The sequence below is a fragment of the Heteronotia binoei genome, chromosome 6 (genome assembly GCF_032191835.1).
Source record: "Heteronotia binoei isolate CCM8104 ecotype False Entrance Well chromosome 6, APGP_CSIRO_Hbin_v1, whole genome shotgun sequence".
In the NCBI taxonomy this organism is placed as follows: Eukaryota; Metazoa; Chordata; class Lepidosauria; order Squamata; family Gekkonidae; genus Heteronotia; species Heteronotia binoei.
The window spans coordinates 98,199,999-98,217,367 of record NC_083228.1 but is presented as its reverse complement, the minus strand read 5'-3'; the positions used below and the strand labels follow the sequence as shown (position 1 = coordinate 98,217,367).

At 39.5% G+C, this 17,369-nt stretch overlaps 1 protein-coding gene across 1 annotated transcript in view; it reads left to right on the top strand.

Moving 5' to 3' along the window:
- Positions 1-5,003, top strand: part of PAX3 (paired box 3) — a 174,270-nt gene extending 169,267 nt beyond the window's left edge. Inside the window, exons 8-9 of the mRNA XM_060242184.1 lie at positions 1,415-1,661; positions 3,549-5,003. Of these exons, the coding sequence (XP_060098167.1) occupies positions 1,415-1,661; positions 3,549-3,583 (282 nt within the window). The 3' untranslated portion in view covers positions 3,584-5,003. The remainder of the gene's footprint in view (positions 1-1,414; positions 1,662-3,548) is intronic.
- Positions 5,004-17,369: the final 12,366 nt, after the last annotated feature.

Below are 17,369 nucleotides of genomic sequence, written 5' to 3'. Positions count from 1 at the left end.
TTTCTTGAATTGGACTTGGCAACCCTAGTTGTAAGAAAAACAAAATGAGGGTCTTTTGACATCTTAAAAGCTAACTTGTAGCACAGTTCATACTGTACAGCAAACTGGTGTCACTTTCTTCCAGAAAAAAGTTGTAATGATTTGCAAGGATAATGCTGACATTGATGAATCTTAAATGTGTGAAGATGCAATTCTGAGCACACTTCGTCTACTGTTAACAGACTTGCATTGAAATAAATATATTTGGGATCATATATGTTAAGTCTGAAAAATTAGAAGTCATAATAGATAAGCAAAATGGAAGTCACAAATAACTACATAACAATATTTGATTTCTTTGTAAACTGAGGAACAGTTGATTAAGAATCTGCAATGGTCATCTGAAAGCACAAATTGTCCTTAAAGAAATATATTTTCATTTTCAAGGTTCAAGTGTTAAAAAAAATACAGTATCACTAATGGCTTTTGCTTTCTTTAATGTCTGAGAGTCTGTTGACAAAAACAAAAAATCCTCTCCTTGAATTTTAACAAAGCTTTGCTAGTTCTTCTGGCTGTGTTTGATCTCACGACTGGTTTTAGTTTCCCTTGTAAATATAAAGTCATCATTTCCCAATCAAGTGTAAGGAAAGTTGCAGTATGGATTTCATGCTTATTTTTTGACATCATCACTCAAAGCTTCCAAAAGTTTGCTCTTCCAGAAATAGATGTACTGACTGCTCCCTCTTTTTTCATGCATTCACGTTAAACAGCTGTACATGTTTGCAAAGGCAGCAGCATGCAATTTGTTTATTTACTTCATTTATACCCTGCCTTTCTTCCTAATGAGATCCCACAGTAGCTTACATGATTTCCCTCTCCTCCATATTATTCTCACAACAATCCTGTGAGGAAGGTTAGGCTGAGAGCGTGACCAGCCAAAGTCACCCAGCAAACTTCCATAGCTGAGTGGGAATTTAAACTTTGCTCTACCAGATCTACTCTATCCCCTACACCACATTGGTTGCTGGGGAAAGACTCATTTGACTGGAGGAGGGCTTCAAACTTTGTGCAGTGTCATAAGAGGATGAGGTAGGATCCACCCCAATATTTGAAGAGGTCGTTTTTAGCCCCATTTAAGTAATTTATAGTTCAGTCCTATGAAGATTTAATGAGGCTTTAGCCTGTGAAGTCTGTGAGTTTAGACAAGACTGTCAATCTTTTTTTAAAATATGGAATTTTATTTTTCAAGAACATGGGCTGGATTTTTTTTTTTAAAGTCTGAACTATCCTGCGGAGCTATCCTATATGCTATGATATTTTAAAAATGGCATTCATAAATAACTATTCAGGCATAATTCTATTTGTTGTTATGAATTGTATAAAATATTATTTTTTCAAGTCTGTTAAACTGTTTTTTCTGCTTTCTTTGTTTTAGGTAATGGGCCTCTTGACTAACCATGGTGGTGTACCTCACCAGCCCCAAACTGACTATGCTTTGTCGCCTTTAACTGGGGGCTTAGAACCAACCACTACAGTATCAGCTAGTTGCAGTCAGAGACTAGAACATATGAAAAGTTTAGATAGTTTGCCTACATCCCAGTCATATTGCCCACCAACATACAGCACCACTGGTTATAGTATGGACCCTGTCACAGGATATCAGTACGGACAATATGGACAAAGTGAGTATTAGATTGTGGGGTTGTTTGTGTTCATTGTCATACTTTAGCATTACTTTCTAGCAAAAATAAGAAATAGAATTCAAGTTTTGATTAAGTTGGGCTCTGTAGACAGGGTTGTGCTGAATTCTCAGTTGTATCCATTGATACCCAAGGGCAAAGTACCTGGTGTGGGGGAGTTTCCTGCCTTGGGCACTGCTTCCAGCCACCTCTCCAGTATGTAGATACACTTCTGTTATACTAATGGGTATTCTGATAATTTAAAATCACTTAATCAGAAGGGCACTTAAACATTAGACTTGGGATGGGGAATCCAAATATCTTACTTAGCTTAGAATTCCCTAGCTGATCTTGACTGTTATTTGATATATCCATTCCCCATCTGGAAACTGGAAGTTAAAATAGCCAGCACCTAGGGGGTGGGGGAGGGAGGGACTTACTGAGAGCAGCAGGGAGACCCGTCTGATGTATAGCAACATGTTTATGTCACTGCCCACATGACCCAGAAGTGACATCATCGCATCTGGGATGTCAGGACAGTGCTCCAGTATTTGAGCAAAAACTCTATGATAAATTTGGTTTCTAACATAGAGCTTTTGCCCAAATTCCAGAGTGTTGTCCTGATGTCCTGGATGTGATGAGATCACTTCCAGGTCATGTGAACATTGATGTAGATACATTGCTGCACATCAGATGGATCTCCCTCCTTTTCAGGGCAAGTTCTCCCCTGCCAGCCAGCTAAGTGACAGAAGGGAAATGGGCCCTCTCAGTGGGGAACCCCCCACCTTTACTGGGGAGGGGGTCTGGAAACCCTATCAGCACCCCACAGCTGTAATGAGGGTGAATATAATCAATATCTCAGTCCATTCCTTGTCTGAGTGTAGGTTAACTAACTTGTGAATTTCAGCAACTGTGTTATTCTCCAAACAGTGGCCTGGGGAATAGAATGCATTTGCCATTCAGCCTGGAACATGAGTAGACCTTGTAATAAAGATGGTTATGGAACATATGAACTGGTTCTGGTGTAGCTAGGGGGTTATCCACAAAACCCTTCCCCAGATATAAATCTATCTCACACATTTTAAAGTCTCCTAAAGAAAAACACTTTCCTGATAAGTAAAACTGTGTTCAACGTTTTTTTTTAATCACCTTTGGTAGAACTACTAGGCCTGAATAAAATTGCTCTGCAGATCATATCCATTTCATAGGTGTCTAGTTTTCAGCTGCTTATTCTATGATTATTTTCCCTGTGAGTCTAGAAGGAATCCCAAAATGGTTTACTTAAAATAATGAAGTACAATTCACCTAGAAACCATTAAATACACCACAATTATAGGAAAAGAAGATAAACATTTTATACATTGAAAGTGATGCATTACTTTTAATGAGTGGAAGAGGATTAAAATGTTTGTTTGCAACAAAAATAGTAAAAAGTGAAGAGTGATTTTGAAAAAAGCAAATCCCAATTTCTTTTCTTTTCATCACAGAACTACATTTGTTGGTAAGATAGCAGTGTTCCAACAAGATTTCTGCTGCATAATTATTTTCAAAAGTGATGTCAACAACATCTTGATGTTATTAATTGCTGAGACATGAAACCTGATTGCCATTAGGTAAAACATAGGGGTTGTCCAAAATGAAATAACCACTGGCATTCCACTATTAGAAACACATGTTCTTAATGAGGTCAGCTCAAGAATCATTATAGTATATAATCCCAGATACATAGAGTTTTGTCAAACTTGTCCTAAGAATAAAAATATTAGTCCCTTTCCTTTGATATATCAGTATTAAATATGACAATGTCAACCTGTAGTTGATGCTGACCCTTACTGTGAGGTTGTCACTTCATGACTTTAAAAGCTTCTTTTGCTCTTTTTTTAAAAACAGGTGCCTTTCATTATCTGAAGCCAGATATTGCATAAATGAACTGTCCACTGCAAGTTAAAACCAGTCTTGTTTCTGGTCTCACTCCAATGTTTGGAATGGAGTGATCTTCCCACCAGAACGAGGCCCAGAATGGAGTGATCCCACTAGAGATAATGGGACTGTTATGTTCTTTTCTCCAATCCATCTTTTTAATAGACATTTGGACATACTGGGTAAAGCAGCTCAAGAAGACAACAACCTCGAGCAATAACATAACAAAATGCAGCACAGTTCAGCACTGATTTATTAAGGGGGAAGGGTGTTTCAAACTGCTGGCTGACGTAAGCATTCCATTTTTAGGTTGTTGAAGAAGCATGGATTAATTTGGACACAATGTTTGTAAAGATGGCAGCTGAATGCTGCAAACTCAAAACTCCTTTGACATTCAACACCGACTTTTAACTCTGCTCAGTTTGCAAAGCATGGGCAGGAGGACATTGTTTTAACACACTGGAAATTGACCTCGAAAGAAAATGTTAAGGTCTGTAGGAAGCTAGACTAGATGTTTGAAGACTTCCAGAAATAAGTTATTCGTTATCTTCTTGTTATTTGTAATCATATTGTTGGTAAATGTCATATGCAAGGGGCTTTTCTTGCATTAACAGCAAATGAGATATTGTGTAACATGAAGAAAAATGTTGCAAGGGGTTTTTTTTTGTCTGTGTGTATGAAGTCCATGTTACCTCCTGGAAGATACAAGCAAAAATACAGAATATCTTTGATTTCCGTGACTGCTTAACAATGTGCAATATGGCGTACCTCACCAAGCTTTGGTAACATCCAAAGCATTATATATATAATCAAAATTATATTTTTCCAGGTACTTTTATTTTTACAGTACATAAGCCACTCTTATAAGATACTGAAGTGTCACAATCTCTTGTTAGATGATAGATATCCAGTTTATTAGTTTGACAGAAGACCATTTGGGGGCAATAATACATTTAGAAATTCTTATGTTTACATTAGTGAAATACAGAGCATATATCAGCTATGTGTCTGTAGTCATTTTAAATTATCCGGTGGCATCCAGTATATATATGGGAACCAAGGTTTACATGCATTTTGTGTTTGACATTTTCAAATGTCAATAAATTTGTGTTTTGAAATGTTAGGAGAGACATAAAGATGGCAGGCAGTGTTATTTATTTTTCTTTATTCTTGGAACCATGAGTGAGGTAGGGCACCAATACATTCCTTTTAGCATTCAAGTCAAGGAAAGTAGTGATTTAGTAAGATTAGATTATAGTACAGGAATTAGTTCACGCATTGGTCTTAAAGGGTGATGGAACAAAAGAATATTATCTTTGTTACAGCCTCTACCAACAACATACGTGTTGTAAAAAAAGTCTCATATAAAAAGTGCAGTAAATATTTACTATTTATAATGAATAAACAGCTATGAAAACTTGCCAAGCACTCATTTATGGTCAGATTACAGGAACTGGAGTTGTACAGTTTATGTGGACTTCCATGAAATATTATTTAGTGATTAGTATTCATTTTCTGCCAGTATTCATTATGCTGTACAAAAAGGTTCCTGTTTTATGGAATTTGCAATCTGAATTTTGCCTGTGTGGGAGCAGAGTTGTCAAAAGGGGGGGGGGAGCACTGGGGAGGGGGGAATTTCAGAAGCTGTAGTTACCTGGGGAATCATGAAGCAAGTCATGCCATGGGATACATTTTCAATTATATTGAGCTGGATCCTGGAGAAGCAAGAGAGTGCTTTGGGGGAAGGCATTGTGGATATTGGTGGCCCTATGTTGGATGTTGACAAAGGAAAAGAGAAAAAGGAGGAAGGGAACAGACAAGGGCCCTCTTTTGACACTATCCTCATGGTATAGGAACTCTAGCAGTGCAGATCTTTCTTGTGCTGTGAAGATGATGTGAAATGCTCAGGGTAACAAGGAAAGAATTGTGAACTTTTGTACAGAAGTTGCTTCATATACTAATCAAATACATGTGAAAACACCATGGCACAGACTGAGGGCTATGTGCTTGTCTACAAAACTATCATTTCCCCCCCCCCAAAAAAAATTACAACTAAAAAAAAATACAACTTCCCCCCAAAAACAACTACAAGAACAGAGAGACAGCCACTTACAGTGGTTAGTGTCAGGCTACTGTCTGGGCAGTCTAAATTCAAGACCCCCAATCAAAGGAAAATGTGAAAGAAAAATTAAGGAAAATTTGCTGGGTAAACCTGGGGTGGAACACACTCTCAGCCTAATGCTGATATTTTCTCTTCTAAATAGTTCACATACTTTCCTATTGAGAAAGACTGGAGACCATGAGTACAGTGAAAAAGAGGAACCCAGTTACAACCATAACAAGCCCAACAAAACTCTCTCTCTCTGTATCAAGGCAAAAAGCTCATATATCTTCACTAAAACGTTGCTAGTCTTAAAAGCACTCTTTGTAGCTCTTCTGATGGTGGGGACTGGCAAAGGAAGCTCTGGCTGTTTCTTTCCTTCCCTGGGGCATGAGGAGGGGGAGGAGCCTCAGCTATTCATTAGAAGGAAGAGAGGCTTGTCTCAATAGCTCTGCAGAGTGATTAATTGAGCCTGGCAAACTTAATTACGCAGCAGAGCTATAGAGCCAAGATCCCTCATTGGCTGAGGATGCTCCTTCCTCCTCCTCCCTTTGGGAAAAGGGAGGGGGGAGAGGGAAAGGCTGCTTTGTTGCTGTGGCTTATCTGGGAAAAAACACAAAATGGCAACCAAAAAAAGCAGGCAAGGGAAAATGAAGCAGATGACAGTCAGTTGCTGGAGGGCCTGATTGGAGCCCTCTGTGGAGCTGATCCGGCCCGCGGGCCATATGTTTGACATCCATACTATAACTGGTCTATCAGTAACACGTTAGTGCACCTTGTAAGTTTTTAGTCTGTTTTGTTTGGGGATGAGAAATAAAGGGCCAAGACTACACCCACTGGTATCTCTGTTTTGGAAATACTGGATTTTTCCAACAAAGAGAGGGATTATTCAACTGAAAGAAGATGCTCTGGGAAGAGATTTAGGACTACAGTTTTTCTTGCCTTTCAGCACTAGGTAATATTACCCAATTTGACTTCCATTGAATCTTTAACTAATATGTCATCTAAATCACTCAGATTAATTTGGCTTCCATTGAATCTTTAACTAAAATATCATCTAAATTAATCTCAGATTTTTAGACTAATTTTCCCTCTTCACTTAGCCTTTCAAGGGACATGAATATTGCAAGAGGAGACATTTACCCTCTGAATGATATTTATATTTTCAGTTGTAGGCTGCCTTTTTTTCTTCTTGTTTCCAGAAAGATGAAGGTACAAGTTGATACAGCTGTGCCTAGCAGAGTTTGTAGGACATTCTACTCAGCCTGTAGGATTGAAGTCTGTTGGGTTCTACTAAGGATACAGAAAATAGATCTTAAAATCAAGGCCTTTCACCTCTCCTTTTAAAAAATTCCAGCTTGGTGATGAGTTTGGATAACTCAAAATGTGCATACTGCTTGGTTCGTCGATCTTGGTGCATGCACAGGGGACTACCTTTACCTTAATTATTACATGTCTTTGTTTTTTGGGTTTGTTTTTCATTGGACTGGCATAGCCACTGACAACTTGTCTGTTTTGGACATCTGATTTAAATTATGCAAACATTGTTTTTATATCTGGATGTACAAGCACAGTGAACACCAACCAATCAACCCACATTTTGATTAATCTTCCTGATGTTCTCCTTATCATGATATTTTACATGCTCACATTTAGTGTTAGCAGGGCTTTTTTTGTAGAAAAAGCTCATCAGGAACTCATTTGCATATTAGACCACATCCTGATGTCACCATTGTTTCACACAGGAGTTTTTTTTCTGTAGAAAAAGCCCTGAAGAACACTTCTATAAAACTCATTTGCATATTAGGCCACACCCCCTGACACAAAGCCAGCTGGAACTGCGTTCCTGTGTGTTCTTGCTCAAAAAAAGCCCTGAGTGTCAGATTAGCTTTATTGATTGCTGTGTTGGAAGGAAATCCTAAAATTCTCTAAGATAAGAGTGAAGGAGAATCAATTGAGTACTGCTACAAAGTCCTGCCCTTTAACTCTAATTTCAGATGTGTGAATGCTGGTTGTACTTTCTCAATAGAACAGACTCTGAATGCACTTGGCAGTTCTTTTGCCTTTACAACTATCTTACATGTCCCAGGGACCTGGTACAGAAAATAGATGTTGTGGTTTAGCCCTGTTCCCAGAAAACATGTTTACAGATCTTGTCCTCTGAGCCCCAGTGGCAGTGAGAGAACCAAGGGGAGAAACTAAAATGCACTGCTTGAAAAAAACATTTTGCAAAATGACTTTAAATTGCACAAAAAGGAGTGATCCCATGAGTTTATACAATTTCACATGTCTGAAGCTCTGTGGTCAGGCACAGTTTATTATCCAGCCTCTCAAGCAATGTCATGAAAAATCAAAATACAAGTGAGAAGACATATTTCATTTGACCTTTACAGACTAATTTAATCAAGTCAGCCAGATACACAAATATGAAAGAACATCTGCTGATAAGGACAGAACTAAGGCTTCCTTGTCATGGCTTTGGAACAAGCTCAGAGGCTTCATTAACTATTCAGTGTCCTCAACAGCTCCAAGACCATTTTTCAGTTGTTTTGTTCCTGTAACTTTGCCTCTTCATTAGAAAAACTTATTTGTACACAAAATAGGAACATCCCCCCCCACCCCGTGTTTCCACGTTAAGTGTTCTCATTTATTGAATTATTCAAATTATCCAAAAATTGCACAGAAGAAAAGTTATGGAATAATTTTTGTCAATTTGGTCTGAGGTTAAGTGTGTGGACTCTAGCTTGTGAGGACTAGGTTTGATTCACCACTCCTCCACATGCAGCTGCTGGGTGACCTTGATTCAGCCAGCGTTCTCACAGAGCTGTTCTCTGAGAGCTCTATCAGCATCACTTACCTCACACAGTGTCTGTTGTGGGGAGAGAAAAGGAAAAGTGATTGTAAGCCACTCTGAGACTCCGAGTGAAGTGCGGGGTATACATTCAATCTCTTCTTAGTTAATGTTCACATGGACATAGTAAATATAATTCTTTTAAAATTAGATTTTTCAAATTTTAGCCAGTTTTTTAAAACTTAAATAGGAATGGTAAATGTAAATTTTCAGTAATATTGACACTTTTAAAAAATGTCTTGTTTACAATGAAATTTGAATATAATATGAAAAAATATAATGATACAAGAACTTATATGTCCTTGCATGTGAACCCAAAACTTTAAACAGAAATCCATCAATTTCATGGTTGTTCTCCTTGTCAAAACATTCTATACTTAAAAGGTATAATTGTAAAGTGAAATAGTCAGGTAGGCTGCATTCTCAGTGGTTGTGAATTACCTTCCTACACAGTAAAAGTCATTATTGATTAAGTTGCAAGCCAATATATTTTAATTTTGTGCCTGCTTTACAAATTGGGAGGGCTTTTCTTCTGATTATTTGTAATAATCAATGCACCATTATGAGTTTACACTGTGCATATGTGTATGACCTTATTTATCTTTCCAAATAAAAAATATACATAATTTATTCAAATAATAATAATTTAGACACCACTCTTTAGTTCTTACACTGCAACAACTTTTATAAGATGTCTTCTTGCTCAGAAAACCATTATGCTGGTGTGATTAAAAATGTTAAGGGACTGGTGTTCCTCCATGGTTTACACCCCATTCACATTCTTACCTGAGGTGGATGAGACAGCCAGCCAGTGTCTGCAAATGTAAATTGGAAGGCTAGTATTATGGCTTGTGAGGGATCAGGCCATCTCACACAGCAAAATTGAATTTATTAATTACTTTTGCTGTGCCATAAATCCTTATAGGACCATAGTTCTGCAACAGGACTAACCAGGGGTCATTTTATAGAAAAATAGATGGTGGAGCTCATTAGCATAACTCATAAGCAAAGGCCCCCCTCCCAGCCAAAAGCTACCTGATGCAAGAAAGGAGAGCTCTGGGTGAGTGAGGCCTGCTTGGGCTTGCTAGAAATCCAGCCAGCCCAAGCAGGCCACACTTGCCTGGGACTCTCCTGGGCTGCCCGCCCCCCAGCCTAAAGGCCAGCAAGCCACCTGCTGCCCAAAATCACATAAGAATTAGAGAAAGGGTGTCAAGGGCTTCTCCAGGGGTTAATGAGGGCTGCAGGGATTGTTATGCAGCTGCACCTCCTATTCAATGGACAAGGTTGGTGGGGAGGAAGAGGTGGAACCCTTAGAAAGGTTCAGGAGCTGTGCTCCTGTAAGCTCCTCCTGAATCTGAGGCCTGGGACTAGCAATTATTAGCTTCTTCATAATTTTAATGGTTTCTTGAAAAGAGTTTGCCAATCAGAAATAGGCTAGAATTCCTGGTTCACTTGTATTAAATTTTTGATCCCACATTCAGTATAGCCCAACTTACTTTGCGGGTTCTGTGCAGTTTGATTTGCATATACTAGTAGGTGGTAATGCCTAACTCTGAGCATGGACTGTCTCAACGTATTTTGCAGTATGGTGTATGAGTGTTGTCCCCTCCTGCTCAGTGGTGGTGCAAGAGTAGGGGACATGCTATACTTGTCCCTGCTGTGGGGGGCCCTAGCCTGTAAGAACACATGATGAGGCATGCATCCTGCTATGAAACCTTACTATATGGGTTTCAAGGTCTCCTGCAGAAGTACTCTTCAACCAATTGTAGCATTCAGAGTTGGTTCATGTGGATGCTGAGGTGTCTCTTGCAATGCAATTCTCCTCAGTTCCGAGACAGGCATGGCTTTGGTCCCAGAGGGTAGTGGTGTGAGTCTTCTGGGAGGTGATGACCAATACAATCCACACTGATTTCCTTTTTCCATGCCATGCTCATGCTATAAGCCAGTTTGACATACTAAGCAGCCACTTGAGTTACATGGGCCTTGAACCAGCTCAATATACATGCAAAGCTTTAACAGCTGTTTTCTGCAGTTAACAGTACAAAAGTAGGGGAAGCCAATTGTTCTGATTAGTTGGCAACCCATATTATTAAGGAGATGTGTGTTTATTTGTTTTCTGATTACACTGATTCAGAATTTGGGCTTGACTGCAAAATTATGATGGTTTACAGAACAAGGTATAATTCACTGGATATTATCTTAATATCTACCTAGGGCCTGGAGATGATTGGGAGAAAGGTGGTATGCAAATATTCTAAATAAACATAGCTCTGAGAGTGCCACCGGTAAAGGAAAGCTGTTCAGTTTAACAAGTGGGAATCATTCATATCCTTATGCTTCATGGTCAAGAACTAAGTGTAGAATCATGATAGTATATATAAACCCCCCAGCCCTGAGGATACTGGATAGGAAGATCAGAGAAATTTAAGACTGATTCTTTTTCTTTTATTTGCTTTTTTTTTTTTGCTTAACTGACCTCCAAGAGGATTTTTATATGATGAACAACCCCGGTGCTAGGAGTTCTGCAGCTCAAGGCAGACCCCTGCACTGTGCCTCCCCCCGGCAAGCTTCCTTGAGGGAAATCCTTACTCCTCCTTGTCATCACACAGGGTGGGTGAGCAGTGGGCAGGGGAGTGATGGGTGGTACACAAGAGTGCTGCCGCACTGCTGCTTTCCCCTACAGTACACTCTTTGGAGGCTTCCTTGAAGGCAGGCTCAGAGGAGCGCTCTGCAGAGGCAAAGGGAAGCAAGGAGGCACCTGTGGTGCCCCCCAAGGCAACTTAGCACCCAAGGCAGCCACCTACCCCGCCTATTTTCACGCACCGGCCCTGATGAACTTTTCTTAATGTGTATCTTCACACAGGTATTATGGATAATAATAATAATAGTAATAGTAGTAGTAGTAATAATAATAATAATAATAATAATAATAATAATAATAATAGTCGGGTCAACATGTTATTCAGCCTAAAGAACCCTGTTTCAACAGTGCTTTTTTACTTGCTTCCTAGGTAGTTGTGAGATCTCATGCAAAATGACCACACAGGATTAGAAGTCTTTTTTGTGCATGACTTACCTCAACACTTATCTTTTGGGTGTGCTGTGGGATACATAACACTGTCTTGTACATGGTGGCGTCTGCACACAATTAAGTGACCAAAGTATGATTTGTAGCATTTGTAGCAACTTCAGGTGACTCAAGTGTCAGGTGAATCAAATCTTGGATCTGTGGAAACATTCTTATATCCTGCACTTCCCAAATACAGTGAAAAATTGAACACAGATTGATCACAAAGTACAAAATTGCTGCTTAAACAGGGCTTTAGGGATTAAAGTGATTCAGAACACTCCAAGTGATAGTTCATGTTTTTAACATAGTGGTCCAGCATAACATATACAAAGGAACATAGTTTTGAGCCCCATCAGACTCAGTATTTTGTTTACACAGCAGTCAATCAGCTGTCTCCAGATAGCCCATATGTAGGATAACTGACACAGCATTCTCCTGACTGTGTTCCCAAGCAACTGCTATCAAGAGGCATACTGCCTCTGGTACTGAAGAGAGTAGATATTCATAGGGTTGCCAAACCCCCAGTTGGGGTGAGTTTCCCTCCGGTTTTGGGGTCTCCAACCTTCTGCCAGGCAGCAGGCTGGCAAGGGAAGCCCCACCCTCAAGCAGCCCCCTCTGCACATCAATGTCATTAGCACAATAATGGCACTCAGTAATGATGTCATTGCACCAAGCACTTTGCGCATCAACATTCTGGCATTTGGGCTGAAACTCTATGGTAACTATAAAGATTTTTGGCTGAAACACAAGCGTGTTGATGTGCAACATGCCCATGCAATGACATCACTACTGGGTGATGTCATCACCATGATGACATTGATGCAGGAGGGGGCTGTTTGAGGGTGGCCAGTGGTGGATTGGAGCCTCTGAAACTACCACTGGAAGCCCTGTAAGACCTGGCAACCCTAGATATTGATAGCCCCATACTCCATGAATCTCTCCATTCATCCTTTAAAGCCTTCCATGTTGGTGGCTATCACCACATCCTATGGAAGTAAGTTTCACAATTAATGTGCCGTGTGAAGTACTTCCTTTTGTCTGTCCGGAGCCTCCTACCTTTCAGCTTCAGTGGATGACCCAGGGTTCTAGTATTATGTTCACTCTCTCCACACCATGCATAATCTGATAGACACATTTCCTTTTATTCATCTTTTTCTAAGCTAAATAACTCTTAAGCATTTTAACCGACCCCCACAAGGCAGCTGCTCTAACTTACTGTTCATTTTTGTTGCTTTTTTCCCTGCACTTTTAAAAAGCTCTATTATATCCCTTTTCAGGTGCAGTGACCAGACCTGTACACAATAGTCCAAGCATGGTCTCACAATGACTTGTATAAGAGCAGTATGATAGTGGCATTTTTATTCTCTATTTCTGTTCTATTTATGGCCAGCATGGAATTTGCCTTTTTCACAGCAGCTGCACACTGGGTTGATTTAACAAGAAAACCTCAGGGGGAGAAGAAATACTTTGATTCTAGCATCACATTTTGGAAACTAACCGCTCTTACATAGCCTTATGATAGTAAAAGTAACCTTTAAGATTCTGGTCTCTGCAGAGAAAAATGTCCAACCAGGTATCATACTGCTCTGTAAACAGCTAGTGAAGATTCTGATGAGAGGCTTTGAGAATAATCAACCAATTTGTCCCAACAATGTGCCCAAGAGTTACTGACTAACTTCAGGATGCAGAATCAAAAGTCTTTCCATTTCTCCCAAGCTCAAGGTTATTGAGTTCATTTGAGGTTGGTCATCAGAGCAACTGAGCCAATGGCAGCCAGGGGGTGTGACACTCTTTCAAGGGTAACAAAGACCCTACTGTGAAATCAGAGGACCTGTTGCAGGTCCCAAGAGAACAGAAATAGCTGGGGTTTTTTGACAAGTTTTCTTGACTTTAGGGATTTCCTTGGTAACATACTGCAGTTTCTTCAAAGGCCATTTATAGTTCTGAAGACCTGTGTTCTAAATTTACAACATGCTGCAAAAAAGAGATGGTATTTATTTATGCGCTATCTTTCCCTTTGTAGCTCTAGGTGACTTACAATTCATAATTAAAACAACTCCAGAACTCAATGAAAACTACCCCACAACCAGTGTTTCTTCTAAGCTGAGTTAGCATGAGCTAGCTCATAGATTTTTAGCCTCCAGCTCACACATTTTTGTCTTAGCTTAGGAAGGATGACCCCTTCAATATAGCTTTTTAATGGAGTATTATGATATTGGCTGTTTTATTTGCAGTCCCTTCCCTAATCATTCCTAAGAACATAAGAGAAGCCATGTTGAATCAGGCCAATGGCCCATCCAGTCCAACACTCTGTGTCACACAGTGGTCAAAAAAACCAGGTGCCATCAGGAGAGCCATCAGTAGGGCCAGGACACTAGAAGCCCTCACACTGTTGCCCCTCCCAAGCACCAAGAATACAGAGCATCACTTGCCCCAGACAGAGAGTTCCAACAACACGCTGTGGCTAGTAGCCACTGATGGACCTCTGTTCCATATGTTTATATTCCTAGTATGGAGTTTGCCTTTTTTCATTACTGTTGCACATTGAGTTGACATTTTTATGGAGCTTTTCATCGCAATCTCAAGATCTCTTTTAGTCTCATAGTCATCCAGTTCAGACCTCATCAGCATATATTTAAAATTAGGATTTTTTGTTCCATTATGCATCACCTTAATTTACCCACTGTTTGCCACAGTCTTGCATGTTCCCTTGGTTACTGCAAAGGTTCCTTTGCTTCTTGTGAATTTCAGCCACAAGACCATAATTGGACAGGAATACATAAAGAAATTTCAACAGTGATGAGACGTCTTAATGTCAACTGAGGCAATCAGACAGAATTGAAGCTGGAGAAGGAGGAAGGAGAGGCAAGAAAGGGTTTTCTCATGTAGCCCACCATACTGACAGGACCTCAGCAGGCCCCTGATGTATGGATCTACAGACTCACAGATCCTAAGGCACAGGAGCTTCAGCTCATGGGAAAGATAATCCACAAAATGAGAGGACGATTGCTTCTATTCTGATTTTGCTCAAATTCATCAAGGGAGATTAACTATGACAGTTTATTCAGTGACTAAATCTTGATACTTTTGCAGGCTTAATTCATAACATAACTGTAAGCTATTGGCTTGTGTTTACATTTCCCATCCATTTCTCACATTTCCAAAGCAGACTGATATGCGATCCCAGCAGTTTAGCTTCCATAATTGGCATTTTTCTAGAACCAAAAGGAAACAAATTCCTTATCCCCCATACTTATTTAATTTCTGGGGAACAACAAGTAACATGGTTAATCCACTGTTTGATCTTGGTTCCCTCTGCTGAGTGTTCATTTCTCTTTTAATCTTGTACTTACTTTTTAATCTTCATTCATTATCCTTGCCATCACTGGAGGAATTTCTTATCCCTTAAGCATCCTATGGAAATTACAATGTGGGATATTATCCCAAGCCTTATTTTTCACTTCCAAATGTGTAGCTTTGGGGATTCAGTCCCCTGAGACATACAGTGCACTAAACACAAAACACTGGTCCTCTGTTAAAGTACACATGAAAAGAAATTGTGCCTCCTTTCTATGGAATTTGCACCCAAACCAATTTGGACTAGTGTATCTTTCTTCAATTTCTTTTTAGCATTTCATTGGTCTATTCCATTCAAAAAATCATTTTCTAATGCAATGAGCCTCAATTGGGTCAGCTACTAACAAATTATTGTTTGAAAGGTAAACAAGCACAGTTTTTTAGAAATCTAAACTGCAAACTTTTCTCTGGAACTTCTAAGGCTGAAGATGCATTCAGACACTATAATAAGCCTTGATTACTAAACCATGCTATAATCAAACCCAGGCTAGTTGTGATGCAGACAGTCAATCAAATCAGAGATTGCTAGCTGGCACTGAGACAGGATTTCACACTGTAGTTCACTTGTCAGCCATAATTTTCATAAACTGTGGTTTGTTCTGATGTCTGAATTCACAAAGCACAAGTTTGTTGAGTAGCACATTCCTCATGGCTGCTTAGCCACTGGGATGGCAGGAAAGGGAGAATGTTGTCCCATATGGGTGAGAGAAAGAGGGGGGAAAAGAAACAGGTAAAGTGGGGATTATACGCAAACTGGGATTTGTTATATACATTTGATAGACTTCGTTGCTCAAGCCACAGTTCACAGTTTATCATGATACCTGCCTTTGGACCTGAAAAACATTATGCCTATCATATGCCACCTTTGAAAACTATTAAATTATGTACAGTTCCATTCTCCATGGGAAAAAAGTGCCTTTTCTATACTATAGCAGGAGTTGTAAAGGTCTGCCAACCCCATGGTTATATTACTACAAAACTTCCCTGCTGTCCCTGGGTAGTGACCCCCTAGTAAAGCCAGATGCTTTCTGTAGAAAGGGATTATGATTTTTTAAAAGTAATCTAGCAAAACTTTGGAAAGCATAAATCTTAAAATAGGACTCAGATTTCAGATAAAGCCCATGTAATTGTGAAGTAATTTGAATCCTTCGATTTGATTTGTCCTTATTTACTCCTAGGGAAAACCATTCTATTCTTCTTGTCCCATTCGCTACAAAAGGAGCACCATACAAGAGTAAAATGTGAGGAACATAGTTCTAATTGAGAACAAGATTTGGCTTGGAGTTCTCTAGATGATTTTTTTTTTTGCATTTGTTCTTTATAGGGATTTTGCATCATTTTAAAAGGCTAATTTTAAAACAAATAGTTAAACTGTAGGGCGGTACATTTCTTCTATAAATCGTACAGTCTGCTCATATAACATTACACACTTCACTTTCATCTCCCTTTTTACAACAAGCCCCTAATGACAAATGCAGGCTGTATAAGTGATACCGATATACTCACGATCTTAGCATGTGAATTAGTCATCATACAATCAGTTCAGGGGTCAGGCTTAGAGAAACAGTGCGTGGTTGGCAAAGTGCTAGCCGGCTGAGGTGCTCTCCACTTCAAAGTCCTTGGGCTGGCTCCCTAGAATTCAGATCACAGGAAGAAACAGCTGCCATTGTCATTTGTGGCAGCCAAACTCATTCCCCCCACCCCCCCACTGCAGCCAGATAAGGTTACACTTCTTTGTAAAACAACAATTTACTTTAGAATGACTTAAGCCTGTAAAATACAATAGAGAGCAGGAATCCACACAGCCTCCCATGCTTGGCTATTATCATGCAAGTAGCCATGACCTGTGACAACCCACAGTGAGGACAACTTAACCCTTTGCTCTCACTCTCAAAATGCTCCGTAGAACCCACTTGTCACTGACAGTCAAAGATTTAATTTCCCAATAAATATTTCACAATGTTCCTGCCTGAAGCTATTTCTTTTTACATAGTCCCAAAGCTCTCCAGAATACAGCTATAAACCATCCCGCCTAATTCACAAAATGAAAACCCTAGCCTTCTCATCTGTGGGGTTATCAGGTTTTAACTTTACAAAACCACTCATAATTATTATAGAGATTGCACACATCCTAAGGTTCTTGTTTAATGGGCCAGAATTATGGTGATGTTGTGAGATATTTTCAGAAACGGTATGGTTATTAACACAGGAACATGCCAGCTTTCAAAAGAAACCAGCTAGCCTTGTGCATGGGGAAAGAAGGATTTGTTTTAAGAAAATGTATTCCCCCCCCTCTTGTGTTTGGGATACGGTTAAGTCTACATCTAAGAAGGTACATTCTAAGATGCAAACATACCTACTCCAAACACAGAGGCTATTTTTCATCTAACATTTGTGGTGTAATGCAATATT